Here is a 19,491-nt window from a genome sequence, read left to right on the forward strand (position 1 = left end):
TATACATGGAAGAACCCTGGAGACACTAAAAGGTATCAGATAGATTATATAATGGTAAGACAGAGATTTAGGAACCAGCTTTTAAATTGTAAGACATTTCCAGGGGCAGATGTGGACTCTGACCACAATCTATTGGTTATAAACTGTAGATTAAAACTGAAGAAACTGCAAAACGGTGGGAATTTAAGGAGATGGGACCTGGATAAACTGAAAGAACCAGAAGTTGTAGAGAGTTTCAAGGAGAGCATTAGGGAACAATTAACAGGAATAGGAGGAAAGAAATGCAGTAGAAGAAGAATGGGTAGCTTTGAGGGATGAAATAGTGAAGGCAGCAGAGGATCAAATAGGTAAAAAGACGAGGGCTAGTAGAAACCCTTGGGTAACAGAAGAAATACTGAATTTAATTGATGAAAGGAGAAAATATAAAAATGCAGTAAATGAAGCAGACAAAAAGGAATACAAACGTCTCAAAAATGATATCGACAGGAAGTGCAAAATGGCTAAGCAGGGATGGCTAGAGGACAAATGTAAGGATGTAGAGGCTTATCTCACTAGGGGTAAGATAGATACTGCCTACAGGAAAATTAAAGAGACCTTTGGAGAAAGAGAATCACTTGCATGAAAATCAAGAGCTTTGATGGAAACCCAGATCTAAGCAAAGAAGGGAAAGCAGAAAGGTGGAAGGAATATATAGAGGGTCTATACAAGGGCGATGTACTTGAGGACAATATTATGGAAATGGAAGAGGATGTAGATGAAGATGAAATGGGAGATATGATATTGCGTGAAGAGTTTGACAGAGCACTGAAAGACCTGAGTCGAAACAAGGCCCCCGGAGTAGACAACATTTGCATTAGAAGTTCTGACAGCCTTGGGAGAGCCAGTCCTGACAAAACTCTACCATCTGGTGAGCAAGATGTATGAGACAGGCGAAATACCCTCAGACTTCAGGAAGAATATAATAATTCCAATCCCAAAGAAAGCAGGTGTTGACAGATGTTGAAAATTACCGAACTATTAGTTTAATAAGTCACAGCTGCAAAATACTAACGCGAATTCTTTACAGACGAATGGAAAAACTGGTAGAAGCCGACCTCGGGGAAGATCAGTTTGGATTCCGTAGAAATGTTGGAACACGTGAGGCAATACTGACCTTACGACTTATCTTAGAAGAAAGATTAAGGAAAGGCAAACCTACGTTCCTAGCATTTGTAGACTTAGAGAAAGCTTTTGACAATGTTGATTGGAATACTCTCTTTCAAATTCTGAAGGTGGTAGGGATAAAATACAGAGAGCGAAAGGCTATTTACAATTTGTACAGAAACCAGATGGCAGTTATAAGAGTCGAGGGGTATGAAAGGGAAGCAGTGGTGGGGAAGGGAGTGAGACAGGGTTGTAGCCTATCCCCGATGTTATTCAATCTGTATATTGAGCAAGCAATAAAGGAAACAAAAGAAAAGTTCGGAGTAGGTATTAAAATTCATGGAGAAGAAATAAAAACTTTGAGGTTCGCCGATGACATTGTAATTCTGTCAGAGACAGCAAAGGACTTGGAAGAGCAGTTGAACGGAATGGATAGTGTCTTGAAAGGAGGGTATAAGATGAACATCAACAAAAGTAAAACGAGGATAATGGAATGTAGTCGAATTAAGTCGGGTGATGCTGAGGGAATTAGGTTAGGAAATGAGACACTTAAAGTAGTAAGGGAGTTTTGCTATTTGGGGAGCAAAATAACTGATGATGGTCGAAGTAGAGAGGATATAAAATGTAGACTGGCAATGGCAAGGAAAGCGTTTCTGAAGAAGAAAAATTTGTTAGCATCGAGTATAGATTTAAGTGTCAGGAAGTCATTTCTGAAAGTATTTGCATGGAGTGTAGCCATGTATGGAAGTGAAACATGGACGATAAATAGCTTAGACAAGAAGAGAATAGAAGCTTTCGAAATGTGGTGCTACAGGAGAATGCTGAATATTAGATGGGTAGATCACATAACTAATGAGGAGGTATTGAGTAGAATAGGGGAGAAGAGGAGTTTGTAGCACAACTTGACTAGAAGAAGGGATCGGTTGGTAGGACATGTTCTGAGGCATCAAGGGATCACCAGTTTGGTACTGGAGGGCAGCTTGGAGGGTAAAAATCGTAGTGGGAGACCAAGAGATGAATACACTAAGCAGATTCAGAAGGATGTAGGCTGCAGTAGGTACTGGGAGATGAAGAAGCTTGCACAGGATAGAGTAGCATGGAGAGCTGCATCAAACCAGTCTCAGGACTGAAGACCACAACAACAACAACCAGGGTTTACTAACCAGGTGTTCCATGTACTCTCTACCCCAGTAAACTGACAGAGTGATTTTCAACTAGGAAACCTTAAAAATGAGCGTCTCTAAGAGAATAAAGATATTTTAGAAGTGAATCAGTTACTTTAATTTTGGTGCGCCTATCCTTTTTGACGCGGAGCGGATGACTGGATTATAGGCAACGCGCAATTCATATACACGCCTTACAGTGCTAACAGCCTGCCGCCTCTCAGGGGCATATCAACACAATCGACGCCTGACATCGCTGGGAAGCGTCAGCGAACGTTTTGTCGGTAATAAAAGCTATTTTCCATGACGTGATCTATCACCCCCTAAACGTTTGATTAAAATAGCCTGAAAACAGCTTGTATATATGAATGGCTACTACTTTACATTCATCAAGCGGAACAGGTACTTTTTTCAGAGAATACTACAGTTATAATGAATCCCATTAGAGAGAAAGCAACAGAGGAAATTGTTACTAATGTTCTTCAAAGAGAAAGACAGGGTAACCAGGCAAGGCACTAGAAACTACCACAATCAAGGGAATGATAACGTTGTGACTGACATATCACAAGTTGTGAATATTTTTAATGATCGCTTTCTACATGTACTAACAAAAATAGGATTAATAGGTTCAGTTGAAGAAGCTAGAGATTTTATTTGAAATGTCACCCAATGAAACGTTAGGCAGCTAGAAGTGTAACCTATCTGAATCACTGAACATAGTAGAATTATAGAAGTTCTCAAAAACAAAAGCTCATATGGTGCTGATGCAATTTCCAAGCGAATTCTGAAGAGTTGTTGTAACTCAATATGTAATGGGCTTAGTGATATGTATCATGCATCACTGGCATAGGAGATTTTCTAAACCTCTTTATAAGCAAAGTGACAAGAAAAACTTAAATAACTATCACCAGTTTCCTCAATTACGTCTTTTTCTAAAATCTTCCATTCATGGACATCATGTTCCCAAACAACGGTGGAATTTTTATGGATGTCAATGCGCCAGATCAGTGGGACACAATTGTTCGCGATTGGTTTGGAGAACATTCTGGACGATTCGATTGAATGATTTGGCCACACGGATCGCCCAGCGTCTTTCCCATCGATCATTTATGGAATATAATCGAGAGGACAGTTCGTGTGCAAAATCCTGCCCCGGCAATACTTTCGAAATTTTCGACGGCTGTAGAGGCAGGATGGCTCAGTAATTCTGAAGGGGACTCCCAACGACGTGTTGAGTCCATGCCACTTCCAGTTGCTTCACTATGCCGAGCAAAAGGAGGTCCAACACGATATTAAGAGATATACCACTAGTTGAAAAGAACAGCGATGTCCATACCAACAGTAGAAGGAAAAAGACATTCATTAATCTGTACTAAAGCTATCACTGGCTAAGAAAGGTTTACGATGTACATCAACAATATTTTTGATAATTTAACTAATAACATAAAACGTGTGAAAGTAATACAAGAAGTTTTAATTTTTAATCTAAAATCCTTTAGTCTAGACAACTCCTTGTAAGTCATAGAGGTATTTTGATTTAAAAACTTGCAGGCTGAAGGAACCCTAGCTTCAAGTACAGCTGCGTGAAAGGAACTGAAAATTAATGCGTTCATTAATGTTAAATTTAGGCCATTACGTAATTTAGAAACACGTAAACGGCCAGCATTAGTCATATATATATATGCTGTCGAGGCACCTTCCAGTGGTTCCGGCGAGGTGGTCGTGGGGGAGGGGAATTCCCCCTCATTTAGGACAAGTGATTAGTGGTGGCTGTTAACGCGATTGCATCGCTCGAGGCAGAGAGCTAATAGGAGGCTGACCGTCTGGTCTCACCCGTTCAACGTGTGAGTGAACAGGTGGCCATCCCTTCACCAGCGTGCGAGCAGGCACACGAGGGAAGGGGTTTCCTAGTTTTCGGGATCTCCACTGTTAGGTGCATTATGGAGCTTCTTAGGGAAATAGTATTCAGGGCAGAAAAGCAACCCAATGTGCACTCGGTATGTCTGCCGGGTCTGACAGGTGTAGCCCAGGAGTTTGATACTGCTCACAGCATTGTTCCACGTGCACGGAGTTCCGAACCTTGGGCACTCTGCTGCTCGAAGCAGAGCTGGTGGTCGACGACTGTCAGCTACAGCAGCAGATGACCGCTGCATTGTGTAACAGGCAAGAAGGGATCCATGTCAAACAGCGGGTCCCATTGCAACCAGATTTAACAGGGCTGCAAAGCACGCAATCTCACCACAACAGCACGGTGATTTCATCAGGGCGTTCGTTTTGCCCGACCACCAGTACTTGGTCTTCTGCTGACACCAGCACGCCGGCTGTACTGTTTGCGATGGTGCCAGGAGCATAGGGAGTGAACCAACGAGGAGTGGAGTCACGTGCCCTTCTGAGATGAGAACAAATTCTGAGTGATTGTTCTCGACGTGCCCTCATATGGCGGTAGGTAAGAAAATGTAAAGTGCCCAGTAACATTGTCGAACAAGATCGTTTTGGTGGTCCACGTGTTATGGCGTGGGAAGACATAATATTGCATGGGCGTACTGACCCCCAAATCTTTCAACACTTTACACTCACCAGTCAGCGTCATTGTGGCACTGTAGTCCTTTCCCTTGTGCGTTGTTTCGTGAGTGCATTCGTCCCAGATTTCATTTTTATGGGTGATAACGCGTGACCGCATCGAACGGCGCTGGCGGAGGAGCTCTTCGAAAGTATTCGGCGAAAGGACTGCCAGTTTCTCCCAGATAAATCCCGTCGAGCACGAGTCAAATGCGTTGGGGAGACTTACTGCAACGTGCCCAAATGCGCCAACGGCCATCCAGTTCTCTGGAAACACGCTCGTTGAGGAGAGCAGCGCCTTACCACAGGAACTCTTCACCTACCTTGTGCCTGGCATGGGAGCACGCTTCAGAACATTCATGGTTGTCCGTGGTGGACACACACCCAATGAAGAACCATGTAGACCATGTAGACCAGGGCACAACTGTGAATCGTGTTTTTATTTCAATGAAATTATCGTCATTGTATAAAAGATGTCATTTCTGTTCGTCTTCCGTATTTCTTTCAGTTACCTTCTGCGCTGTACTGTAGCAGTTCTTTATATGCATGCAGCAAGCTGAATCATCCTACGTTACTTGCCAGTGAGACATCACGCGAAAGGTGCTTTCGTCCATATTTTTTGTACACCAGTGTATTTGATCGAGTTCCACTCCATTACGTAGTTCAAGTCATCAACGAAGCCTCTGTTCAACACCAGAGAAAAAAATATTTAATTCCATTAGAAAGGTCGATGTAGTAATTCGGCAACTATAAAAGTTAAAAATTAAATTACATACGTCAGAATATCCACCACATTGTCCGCTGTAACTTATCGAAAATAGAATATCGAGTTATCTACTCATTTTGGATATATCTGGGTTTCCCTGTCTTAGCTGTCTGACCATATATGATTCTGAACCGTTGACTGACTTCACGTAACATCAACACTTCTCCGTCTGTTTCATCGGTTCAGTAGATACGATTTTTCTTGCGAGATTGTTTGAACCTTTTCAGAGATGGACCCTAAGTTGGATTGGCCAAGGACGGGACAAATATTCATCCTTGTCCCTTTCAGAGGAAACTTCCCGGCATTCGTCTTAACTAACTTCCAGACACCACAGAAAAGTTATTCTGGGTGGACTGACAGGATTTGAATCTCGATCCTCGTATATGTAATTACAGTATGAAACAATGGAAAATCCAGGATGGAATGTAACAATATTATGAAAAGAGAAGTTGCTACTCACCATTTAGCGGAGATGCTGGGTCGCAGATCGGCACAACCAAAAGACTGTCACAGTATAAGCTTTCGGCTATCAAGGCGTTTGTCGAAAATAGACGACAGACACACAAACACACACACACAAAAAACACACACACACACGCGCAAACGCAACTCTCACACACATGACTGCAGCCTCTGGCAGCTGGTTGCAATCGTCTATTTTCGACAAAGGCCTTGATGGCCGAAAGCTTGTATTGTGACAGTCTTTTTGTTGTGCCTATCTGCGACTCAGCATCTCCGCTATGTGGTGAGCAGCAACTTTCCTTTTCATAATTACAGTATTATAACGAATGCACGTTCACGTTACGATTACGATTGTCTTTGTAAACAGCTATAACATATGGTGTACACTTCACAGACAAGTGCAAAGTAATGCGTTCTAAAAGAAAAGTTTACGTAGTGAATGTGAAACGATTCATTCCACTTCATTGCGATTTATCGTGAAAATGATCCATGGAACATGAAACTAACTAATCATAGCTATATCATTTGTGCGACACATGCTCAAAATTGTAGTCAGAGCAGTATTATCAGAGTACGTCAGCGTATTTAATTTTTCGGATCCCTTATAGTAAATTACGTTATCAGGCCGCCGTGGAAGCATGTCAGTTTGGCTCAAAATCGGAAACCGTATTAAAACCATACCCCTCCCAGCGCCTTCATTATTCTCATTGTCTTAGTCAGGAATTGCAGCATTAACTCTTGTTTACACCACTAACTCTGACATGAAGACCAATGTAATGCTTCCAATACCAAAGATGGCATGTAGTGATAGGTGTATTACCGAATCATCAGTTTAACAGGATGTAGTTGCATAATAATTATAAGAATGATGGAAGGTGGAAAGACTGTCAGAAACCGACATGGGGAGAAGATCGACGCAGGGAGTGAGGTAGGAAAACGAAGGCAATACTGACTTATAAAATAGATTAAAGCAACGCATATCCGTCTTCACGAAATTCTTAGATTTAGAAAAAGCTTTTGGTAATAAAGACTGGAATACATTCTTTGAAATTCTGAAGTTATAAGAAATAAAATACAGAGAGCGAAAAGTTATTCATCTACAACTTGTACAGAAAGTAGATTGCGGCTGTAAGAGTCGAAGGACGTGTAGGTGTGAAGCAGTAATTGAGAAAGGAGGAAATTAGGATGGAGCCTATGCACACTATTATTGACTTCGTAGATTACACTATCAGTAAAGGAAAGTAGGAGAAATTTAGAGAAGGGATTACAGTTTCGGGACAAGATGACATTACTTTTCTGTCAAAGATGTTAAAGGACTTTCAATGATAGTTGAACAGAATGAAAAGAGTCTTGAAAAGATAAATCAGGTGATGCCGAGGTAATCCGATTATGAAATGAGACCTTAAAACGCTACTTAGGTAGCAAAATAACCAGTGACAGAAATGAAGAGGATATAAAATGCAGACTGCCGATATCAACGAAATCTTTTCTGAAAAGAAGAAAAATGTTAACGTCGAATGTAAATTTAAGCACTACGACGTATTTCCTGAAGCTCTTCGTATGGGTGTAGCCTTGTACGAAAGTGAAAAGTGGACGATAAACAGTTCACACAAGAGAATGGAAGCTTTGAAATATTGTGCGACAGCAGAATGCTGAAGATTAGATGGGCAGAGCGAATAACCAAAGTGGAGATACTGAAACAATCTGGAAAGAAAAGAAATGTAGACCTATGGCACAACATGCCTAAAATGGCGTATAGGAAAAGTTAATTTGTCGATGGAGGTACGTGAGGGAGGTAGACACGTAGGGGGCGACCAAGGTTTGAACACAATATTCGGACTGAAAACAACAACATATTACTCTTTTGTGCCTGTTGTTTATCAATGTTCTTGTTACGGTTGGTCTTAAACACGTAGCACACAGTCGTGCTACCATTACGTCATACAGACAAGAACTTACATAACATACAGCGAGTGGTACATACGACGGAAAGATTCTACATACCTCCGTGACTTCTTCAGGCACCGGTGGCGGACCCTGTGGCTTGTGACCGGAAGACCTGCGGCTAAGACGGCTGGAAGATTTTTGGCTTCGAGCAGTCTCTGGTGCTCGCGGCGTGCCAGCCGTGGATGCAGGCACTGATGGTGGTTTCTGGTGCGCAGGGGGCGGTTCGGTCTGCCTAGTCTCAAGGCGCTCTGATTTTGCTTCATCGTAGGGTGGTGAACGACCTGCGTACATTTATTTTTATATTAATTTATGCCGAATTTCACGGATCCATGAAGCGGGAATATCGCTAGAATGCAAAACGATTCAGATGTTGAAAATAACAATCAAACATGGTTAGTTAAAAGGCTTTCAGTCATGTTGATAGATAATGGATGACATGCACCATAAAATACACCTGACTACAGAAAAGTCAAGACTCAGCATCATTCATTAAAATACCGAGTGCACAAAAAAGGACGAGATAAAGTGATGTATCTGGAAACCAAGTTTGGAAAAATAGTAAGAGAAGGCAAAAATCCCAGAGAATGCATATATCTAAAATACACTTAATACAGACGAATAAACAACGGGCTAGGATGGAGGATCTCGAACACGGACTGAAAAAATATAATTATAGTGAAGACAGAAACATTTTATGGCCAGCATGTCTTGACATTGAACAACAAAGGGAGAGCGAAGATCTAGAGAAGAAAGAAACAAATATCTCCAGGAAGATGTTAGCATCAGACAGAGAAAAATATAATTTATGGAGAGATAAGAATAGATCTTCACGGACAGCCAGGAAATGGGACAGACCTGATACTCAAGTAAAATTGTAAATTATATGTGCACATTACAAGAGACAACGAGAGCAGATTCCCCCAGAAAGATTTTTAAATATGTCATCAAATTAAAAATGGCTACAGAATGGCTGGAGAAAATAAATAAATACTCGGAGGAAACTGAAATCGATCCATAGCAAATCTGGAATGAAAAGTTATTCCCAACTAAGGTCGGGAATTTCGAGTCAAAGATCTAGCTCACTTGTGAAGAAGAAAATGGGAAGACACTCAATGAAAGGATGATGGAGGAAGAGAGATAATTCGGTAAATCTTTTGTTCCTCCAGTCCACTATTGGCCAAATCAATTAGAAAGAAGAAAGATGTACAACTGTCCCGGTACTATGCACATAGCACACAAGTTTTTGCAGTATAAGTATGAAATATATCACATCTAAAATTCTGAAATTTTATACATTGTCAAGGTCTTACAGTTTTCGAAAATATAATGTTTTCCTTTTTTCTTATTTAGTCAGGTCATTTACAATAGATCTGCAAAGCAGTGTACGAGCATATCTTTTGGCCCGAAAAATTTACTCCTTTTACTAACATGCTGAAACGTTTCACGAGGGGCGTTCAATAAGTAACGCAACACTTTTTTTCTTGGCCAATTTAGGTAAAAAAATGCGGAATTTTTTGTGGGACTACGTGGATTATTCCCGCTTGATGCGCTGTAGTTTCATGAAGTTTCCGATAGGTGGCGGCGCTGTACGTAGCCTTCGAAATGGCGTCTGTAAAGGTGGTGCGTTCCAAGCACAGAGCTGTCATTGAATTTCTTTTCGCGGAAAAACAGGGTATCTCAGACATTCATGGGCGCTTGCAGAATGTCTCCGGATACCTGGTAGTGAAGAAAAGCAGTCAGTCGTTATGAGTAGCGTCTGTTAATCATCGCAACAAGGTCGCACATACCTGTCCGATCTCTCACGGGCGGGGGGAAGTCCACATTCTCAGTATTTTTTTTTCCTTTATTGAATTTCGATTCCCTCCAAAGGGGGTGGGCTGGCAGCAGCTTAGTATGCCGCCCTTCAGCCTACAGACTTTGTTTTAATAAGATGAAGAGAATAAATAATAAAAACAGGCGATAAAATAGGAGACTTAAATAGTAACATGGATAAAAAATTGTGGAACTTAAAACATAGAACAAAGAGGTGATGATGCTAATAAAATACATACGAAGCAGACAGGTAAAATAATAGACAGACAATTAAAAAAACACGGCGACAGTCTGGTTTCTGTTCGCAGAAGACATAAAATTCACATCCAGCGACAGCATGGTTTCTGTTCGCAACACTAGAAAGACGAAACAACACTGGACATTCACTGGAACACTGCACTAAAAAGTTGGCAAATGTGACACACCACAGCCGAGAGCAGGTGAGGGGAAACTGGACAGATGATTGAAAAGTAAAAAAGGGGAGAAAGAAGAGGAAAATCGAAGGGGGGGAGGGGGGAAAGGAGCTGATGGAGGATGAGGACCCATAAGAGGGGTGGGGGGTGCTGGACAGACGCGACAGGAAGTGGGGAACGCAGAGGAGGGGAACACAAAAGGACTTGGGGGGGGGGGAGAAGGGAGATAAGGAGAGGTTTGGCAGGGAGAAAACAGAATGGAAGGGGGGGAGAGGGAGCCCAGGGAAAGAACGGAGGAAAGGAGGGGGGGTGAGGATCAGAGTTGATAGGAGGGATAGATGGAGGGAGAGAGGGCATCATCCGGGAGGGGGAGTTGATGGAAGCCACCTTGGGAAAGGAGATGAAGGGTGTAGAGATGGAGGGTAGGGGGGACACAACAGTGAAGGCATGGTAGGGGGCAGAGGCGGGAGAGGAGAGGAGCAACCAGGGTGTGAGGGGGATCAAGGCAGAGGGAGGTGTAGAGTATGCGGATATGTTCGAGGAATAGGACCAGATGGGGGAAAGGAATGAGGTCATAGAGGATCCGCGTAGGGATGGGAGGCGTATACGGAACTCGAGGCGGAGTGCATGATGCTCGAGGAGCTGGAGGGACTTATAGAATTAGGGGGGGGGGGTTAGATATCCAGGCAGGACTGGCATAACAGAGGATGGGATGGATTAAGGATTTGTAGGTGTGGAGGATGGTAGAGAAGTGCAACCCCCATGTCCAGCCAGAGAGGAGTTTGACGAGTCTGAGGTGGTTGTGGGCTTTGGACTGGATGGAGCAGAGATGAGTGATCCAGGTGAGGTGACGGTCAATGGTGAGGCCAAGGTAGGTGAGGGTGGGGGTGAGGCGGACAGGACGGGCGCAGACAGTAAGGGAGAAATCCAGGAGCCAGAAGGAGCGAGTGGTGTGACCTACGATGAGTGCCTGGGTCTTGGAAGGATTGATTGTCAGGAATTACTGGTTACACCATGCGGCAAAAAGGTCACGGTGATTCTGGAGAAGACGTTGGGACCGTTGAAGGGTAGGAGGGAGGGCGAGGAATGCGGTGTCATCGGCATACTGCAAGAGGTGTACTGGAGGGGGGGGGGGGGGGTTGGAGCATATCTGCCGTGTACAGGAGGTAGAGGAGAGGGGAGAGAACAGAATCCTGGTGCACATACTCAGGAAATTGAAGAAATGACTTAGTGTGTTCGTCGCCACAAAAAAGCCAAAGAACTCTTCCTTCTCCAAGACAACGCAAGGCCTCACAGAAGTCTGCGCACCCGAGAGGAGCTCACAGTACTTTATTGGACTGTTCTTCCTCATCCACCCTACAGCCCGTGTCTCGCTCCTTCCGACTTCCATCTGGCCCAATGAAGGATGCACTCCGCGAGAAGCAGTACACGGATGATGTGGAGGTTACTGTGGCTCCCACAGTGACCAGTAGAGTGATACCATGCGGGCACACAGGTGCTCCTAGTAAGTTGGCGTAACGCCGTCGCTTTGAGCGGAGATTATGTTGGAAAACGGGGTCTTGTAGCCTAAAGAGTGTGTAATAATATGGTGTGTTGGAATCCTGAAGAAAACCAACCTGCTTTCAGAAAAAAGTGTTGCATTACTGGTTGAACGGCACTCGTACTTCTCTTTGTAAACCATATTTATTTATTGTACATTATCATGGTCATAGTACAGACTTTTTGTTGTGTTTCTCTGTGAATCGTACCAACGAAGAATGTAATTGAAATACCGTATTGGTGTAACACAGTCACCTTTCCAGAATGAGCTTTTGCAACAGCGTGTGGAGTGGACTGCATTCATCACTCACTGCGATGTCTCTCTTCTAGATGGTAAAAACTGGTTTTTCTGTGATTGGTTCGTTCTGGATATCCAATCATACCACAGGAAGAACAGAAATAGTGACATCTTGTTACTGTGATCGTATTGCTGTTACAAGTAGATGCAATAATTCAAGCCTAAGTGTTTTGTTGAGTTGTGTTCCATGTTTTTCATCTTTTTAATTGTCCACGTCTGCAATTTTGTGCTGCATAGGAACAAGATGAACTATGGCTTTTGGGATTAAATGAGGGACCGTGTTACGTGAACCTGGCTATAAGAACTGGTCAAAATTATATAAGTACCACATTTTGAAAAAAATTATTTCCGATTCATTTGCAGTGCACTGACTTTAAATTTGTTTTGCCCTTGTACTACGTATAAAATCTCAGAAACTGTTCTGATCTGATCATTCGGTACAACTGTTATCATTGTCGTTGTGCGAAGATATACCGTGATGTCGGTCTTAAAGGCTTCTAGTGAGGCCAAGTAGACGTTCCTCCTTCAACTGTTGCATCGGTGACAACGGACACATATAGCTAGGCGTGTCTAGAGCCGCTGGACTTATTTATGCTGCCTTTCCGCCTTATTTCTCGTGTGTAATATATTTTTCAACAGTGCTGTATCCTCTTTGGTGGCGATAGTCATTTATAATTTGGTGATGACCTTGTAAGCTGAAAACCGGTCAACCAAGAAACATAATACTGTAGGATGCCCACAGTTTTGTGCCTTTCATTTATGCAAGGTACAGTTTAATTTCTACGGCCACCAGTTATCTTTATCACAAAATAGACGCACAAAAAATTTGATACTTCAGTCATTTCTCAAAGAAGTATCGCAGCAGTCCTACAGACCTACAACGACGTCGACGACATTATTCAATGGCCGGTGTGAATACTTCGTTAAGAGTCTGCTTTGAGCACTGAAAAATAGTTACACAGGAAAACTTGGTAAACTGTGTCCACGGAGTATCTTTTCATCGTTGGAGAGCGCCAAAACTCGCTAGGAACCAGGTGAGATGGGTAGGGAGCATGTGAAACCACATCAAAGTACTTTTCACGATGAAACTCGCGTTGACCCAATCCGTTGGTGCATTGTCAAGGAAAAGAGCACACGCACAGCCTTTACCGTCCGTTTTTCTAGCAATGAGAGAAGAAACTTGTTCTCCAGACATCTTGGCAGCACGCTGCTATCGCTCTTTGGAACATAATGTGTTAAGCATTGCATCGTCACTCTCTCAATACGTGACTATCATCACTTTTTCAGCTCCAGTCTTTACCCGAAGTTTTTTGGTGGCGGTGAATCTGTGTAATTTCACTGAGCAGAATGGCGCTTTGCTTCAGGATTGCAACACGGCAGCCACGTCTCTTTTGTTGTCACAAAAAGATGTCCCACTCGTGCCGCCATCACGTGTAAACATCGTCTGGCACATTTCCACGCTCGCTGCCATGAGGTTGTCCGCCAGGTATTGTGGCAGCCATATGGGGGACACTCTCAGCATTTTCACCTCGTCTTACGGGATTGTGTACACAGATAGTACGGAAATGCCAACTATGAAGACGATGTCCTTCGCACTCAGTAGTGTTATCCTCCAAAGCGATCGGCTGCACGATCCGATTGTGTGGTCAGACCGACAGGAGCGAGGCGAGATTGTTCTGGTTCGTTGTGACACTACGTTCGGCCTTCATTAGACTGTCGCACCCATGAGCGCTCATTTTTCACATTCATAATACCATCACCAAATCTGTCACTGAACTTCTGATGACTATTAATGGAGAAAACGAATGATTACTCGCTGCTATTGTAACAAAAACGTCCCCATTTCTACAGTTCTGCGGAGAAGTTCCCATACCCCTACGTCGAATCAGTATAGTGAATATTGGAGTACATATATATAAAAGTTATGTATTCAGCGGATCTCTGTGTGTGCTATCGTGCCTTACTCAGAAGTATTTGCATCTCCATCTTAGAAGATATTTTCAGAAAGGGATCATCAACATTTCTGCACAATTTTTCATTGGTCTCATACAGCGATGGAGCCACGCGAAACTTCATTATTCCTCATAATGGGATGTATGGCATGGCAAGGTCCGAACAGGTATCTTGATAACATCCCGGCCTATAACACAACATGAAGTGGGTTCCTATCCATCTCTTGCACAGAATGATCTCCCTTAGATCAGGAAACCCCATTCCTTCTGTTTAAATGCAATGCCCACGTGTTCGGCGGTCTACCTATGGGAATTTACGATGCAAAAATTGTAAAGCGGCTAGATAGTTTTCTGTAGTTTACATCAAAGTGGTAACAGAGATAATAATGTGGGAGGTACATGTGGTAGTAGTAGTTTAGTAAAAGTGAAGGTTAACGGTAATAACTAGCAGGTAAGTGCTCCTACCGCAGCAAAAAAAAAAAAAAAAAAAAAAAAAGGCCAATATGTATTTACGAATAGAAGATTCTGACTGAAAATTTGGGTACCAGCTGTCCCCTTCCACCTTCTTCAGCACCTTTAAAAATTTTGCCAGAAGTTTTGGCATGCGAACATATCCGTGCGTTTTTTAACATGCAACTCTTCTCAAACGCTCGCAAGCTCCCCTAACTGTAACTCGTTCACACCCGCTAGTCCATCGCTGTTAAGTCGCTCATACCCCGTTGCCCTTTCTCACTCACTCATTCAGCCCAGCTCATGGTAATTATCTCTTTGTGTCTCTCTGTCATTGTCTCCTGTCTCACAGCCACAGTCCCCTTCGATCTGTCCTAGTACTACAATCTCCTCTCACTGTCAATCTACCTCTTACACTCTCTCAAAGCTAATATGTCTATCCTTTTTCCTTCCTACTGCTGCTGTCTCTTCTCACAGTCATTGCCTCTCTCTCCCTCATTGTCATTGTCACAGACTCTGTCAATCACTGGTTCTCACGCACTTCCACTTTCTCTTTCTCTATATTTCTCCCCCCCCCCCCCCTCCACCTCCCTGGCTGGTATTCTCTCCTTCCCTCTTTTCCTAGCAGTGTTCTACCACTTCAACTATGTTCCACTGTGACTATGTCCCTCTGTTTCTCTCGTACTGCCATTGTCTTCCAGTATTTATTACTTTCCCGTCTCTTTGCCACGCCACTGCTTTTTTCTCTCTCGGCGTAAAAATGCGCAAATATGCTGACATGGCAAACTTGTTTGAAAATTTTTTAAAGTGCTTAGGAAGGTAGAATGAGGCAGCTAGTACCCTACTTTTTTGTCAGAGTCTTTTAAATAAACGCGAATATATTCGCACTTTTTGTGCTCCGACAGCATTATTTTTCTGCTGTTGCCCTTCTTTTGCCTGCTCCAGCAAGGCATGTAGCTCATATGAAAGGAAATTTATTGGTCAATAAAATTTAAATCGTTTAATTACGTGAAATTGAAATAACGCAAAACTAATTTTACAGTTCAGGCAGGATTTATGTACCAAAAAAAAAAAAAAAAAAATCCATGTGCTTTTCTGTACTACAACATGGGATTCCCAGATGATAACGGAGACTGTTTACAGCATATTTCTCCTTGCTATGTCGCTTTATAAACTAAGTTTTTGCTCACATTTGACTTTACGTAAGTAGTTTTTATGTGTACAACTAGTCTAACTTTGAACCTCTGTATCTCGGAAAGGGATAAATATATGAAGAAAACTTTAAAGACTCTTCGAGATCGTGATCTTAGGAATACATGATAAAAATTGCAGTCATTTTCTGCTCATGGCCGCCTCAGAATCCGCCGCTGAGTTCGATAACCAAAAGGAAAGTGTTTGGGGTGTTTCTTGATAACGGATACAGTTTTTTGGAAATGAGGAGATGAATCCTGTAATATTCATACTTTGACCCTGTGCTAGCCGGCTGCGGTGGCCGAGCGGTTCTAGGCGCTTCAGTCCGGAACCGCGCGACCGCTACGGTCGCAGGTTCGAATCCTGCCTCGGGCATGGATGTGTGTAGTGTCCTTAGGTTAATTAGGTTTAAGTAGTTCTAAGTTCTAGGGGACTGATGACCTCATATGTTAAGTCCCATAGTGTTCAGAGTCATTTGAACCATTTTTTTGATCCTCTGCTGTAGAATAGTGACACTAAGACTATCCTTCTGTTGGGTGTACAAATGTGGCAAGCCCTTTTATTCTCCGCATTATGGTGAGGTGTCGGGATGCATACGTAAATATAACACGTGTTTTCCACAAATAAGGTCGTAAAACACTTTTCACTTCACCAAAACACAAAAAACACTTGCCCCACGAAAACATGACAAGCTACCTGTAGTAAATAATACACAAGTGATCCGGAAAAATCAAGCACAGCAAGTGTAAAGAGTAAATAAAACGGAAACCCACTGATTATGGCACAGTGGTGCTGAAACATGTTTGGGTACTGAGAAAAAACAGTGTTTTGCATATCTAGCAGACCTCACACCCTACAGTTGTAACTGCAAACACGGTCAACACAACGAGCTGCAAATCCAAATGATACTAATTAGTATTATTGATATTTATATCAACAATTTTATCGTATTTTTTGGCACTCAAAACTGAAAGTTTCACCAAAAATGTTGTTTTTATTTACATCATCTTTCGAGATATGTTGACTACATTACCAGCCTCAGAGAAACAAAACGATGTCTCTAGTAGTTGACCTGTAATGTGTACCTATTCAAGGAATAAATTTTTTAAAGTTACTGTACCAACGCCATTTTCTCGACAGGATGAACCACAACTCCACAGACATACTTTCAGAATTGACAGAGTGGACGAAAACAAGAAAAAAAAGCTGATAGGCATGGGCTGTAAAATGCATACCTTAAGAGCTATGAGCATTTTCTCATCTTCGCTACTGTGAAACACACCTCTCCTGTTTTACAAGTGCTCATAAATCTTAAGCTATCATTTTAACGCCCATGTTTATAAGGCTTATTGTTCTTGTTTTTGTCTATAATAATACATCTGAAAGTTTATCAGTGGAATTCTGGTTCACCCTGTGCAGAAATCTCTGCACATCGGCTCATAGCCATACCGATAATTAAAACTAACTGTGCCCTGTTTCATCTTATAACTGTGTACTTAGCAAACTTTTGAAAGCAAATGACGCTGTCTCTGACAGCGTGTACTATCAGAATCGCTCCTCGCTCTCGCCGCAGCCCCTAGAGTTGCGTGTGCTGTACAGTGTTGCCATCGGCGCCGTTCATACAGGAAAAGTGCCCGCCTATCTTAAGCCAAACCATTTCTACTGGGCGGTCATATTTACAGTGCAGCTACTCATGGAGGCCGCCAGCGGCCTCGCCGCAGTGGTGACGCCGGCTCCTGTCACATCACTGAGCATAAGTGCTGTTGGGCTTGACTAGCACTCGACTAGGAACGGGAGATGGGCACAAAAAGTAAAAAAAAAGTGAAAGGCACAATGTTGATTTGTTCAATATTACCTCTGGAGACGTCGACGAGATGCTGTACACCGCCAGATTTGCGTTTGGTGGCCAAAACTGGAACTAATTTTTTTCCCGCTTAAATCGTTTCCGCATTAACGCATTAGTATATCTGCCAAATTTAGCTGGCATACGATAATTGCAGCCCACACTGGACGTCCATGAGTAGCTGCACTTTCATTAAAACCGGACGGTATCTGCTCCTGATTCCCTGATTCCGAGAAAGAAACTCGCAGACCTTAGAATCTGAGCACATAACTTAAATGAAATTATTCTACCGAGCAGTAACGGATGAATAAATTAACACGATTTCAAAACGAATTTTCAGTCTGCAGCGGATTGTGTGTTGATGTGAAACTTCGTGGAAGATTAAAACTACATGCTGCGCTGGGATTCGAAAAAGATCCCTTGTCTTCTGTGGGCAAGAGCTCTACCCATTGAGCTATCCAAGCCCTAATCACACTCGCCTTCACAGCTGTGCTTCCGCCAGTACCTCTCTTCTACCTTCCAAATTTCACAGAGTTTCTCTTGTAACCTCGTCCACAAAAGGCAAGGGTTCCAGGTTCAATATCGGTTTGTTCGGGAGGGCTGTTTAAGGGCCTAGGCAGTGAGGATATCTCTCCCTCGTTCAAGAAACTGTCTATTTGGAGTCAGTGACTTTAGCCAGAAATTTCTCCGAACTGTGGTAGTTTGTAGCAGTGGTAAAATTGAGGCACTCAAAGCAATATTGATGGCAGAGATGAGAAATAAAAGTGAAATAAAAGTGTATTGGCTGGCCAGTATGCAGCCGGCCGCGGTGGCCGTGCGGTTCTAGGCGCTCCAGTCCGGAGCCACACTGTTGCTACGGTCGCAGGTTCGAATCCTGCCTCGGGCATGGGTGTATGTGATGTCCTTAGGTTAGTTAGGTTTAAGTAGTTCTAAGTTCTAGGGGACTGATGACCACAGCAGTTGAGTCCCATAGCGCTCAGAGCCATTTGAACCATTTGGCCAGTATGCAGGTCACAGAACAGTTAAGGCACACTCCCAGCAGGGCTAATCTACGGTCAGAGGCACCTCACCTCACCCACATCTTACCCTACCCCCCCCCCCCCACCTCTTTCCCCATCAACAGTATGACGTGCAGAGACAATAAGGGAATAATAATTGTTTCAAGCAGGGACATTCTTAATAGTAAAAGTGAGAAGGCTATAAACGTCATGAACACCGGTAGGATCGACAATAGTAAAACACACTGAGGTGACAAAAGTCACGGGATAGCTATATGCACATAGACAAATGGCTATAGTATCGCGCATACAAGGTATAAAATGGCTGTGCATTGGCGGAGCTGTCATTTGTACTCAGGTGATTCATGTGAAAAAGTTTTCTTACGTGATTATGGTTGCTCGACGGAAATGAACAGACTTTGAGCATGAAATAGTAGTTGGGGCTGGATGCATGGGGCATTCCAATTCGGAGATCGTTAGGAAATTCAGTATTCCAGGATCCACAGTGTCAAGAGTGTGTCGAGAATATCAAATTTCAGGCATTATCTCACACCAAAGACAACACAGTGACCGACGGCCTTCACCTAACGACCGAGATCAGTGGGTTTGCCATTGTCAGTGCTAACGGAAAAGCAACACTGTCTCAAATGCCGCAGAAATCAATGTGGGACGTAAGACGGACGTATCCGTTAGCACAGTGCGGCGCAAGACGATCGACACGAGTGCCTTTGTTAACAGCACGACATCGTTTGCAGCGCATCTCCTGGACTTGTGACCATATGGGTTGGACCCCAGACGACTGTGAAACGGTGGCCTGTGCAGGTGAGTCCCGTTTTCAGCGGGCAAGAGCTGGTTATAGGTTCTAGTGTGGCGCAGACCTCACGAAGTCACGGGCACAAGTCGTCAACAAAGCACTGTGAAAACTGCTGGCGGCTCTATAATGGATTATGCTTAC

At 43.1% G+C, this 19,491-nt stretch overlaps 1 protein-coding gene across 1 annotated transcript in view; it reads right to left on the minus strand.

Moving 5' to 3' along the window:
* Window positions 1-19,491, minus strand: part of LOC124606220 (bromodomain-containing protein 4-like) — a 94,757-nt gene that overhangs the window by 61,345 nt on the left and 13,921 nt on the right. Inside the window, exon 2 of the mRNA XM_047138194.1 lies at window positions 8,098-8,321. Coding sequence (XP_046994150.1) covers window positions 8,098-8,321 — 224 coding nt within the window. The remainder of the gene's footprint in view (window positions 1-8,097; window positions 8,322-19,491) is intronic.

The sequence above is a fragment of the Schistocerca americana genome, chromosome 3 (assembly GCF_021461395.2).
Source record: "Schistocerca americana isolate TAMUIC-IGC-003095 chromosome 3, iqSchAmer2.1, whole genome shotgun sequence".
NCBI lineage: Eukaryota > Metazoa > Arthropoda > Insecta > Orthoptera > Acrididae > Schistocerca > Schistocerca americana.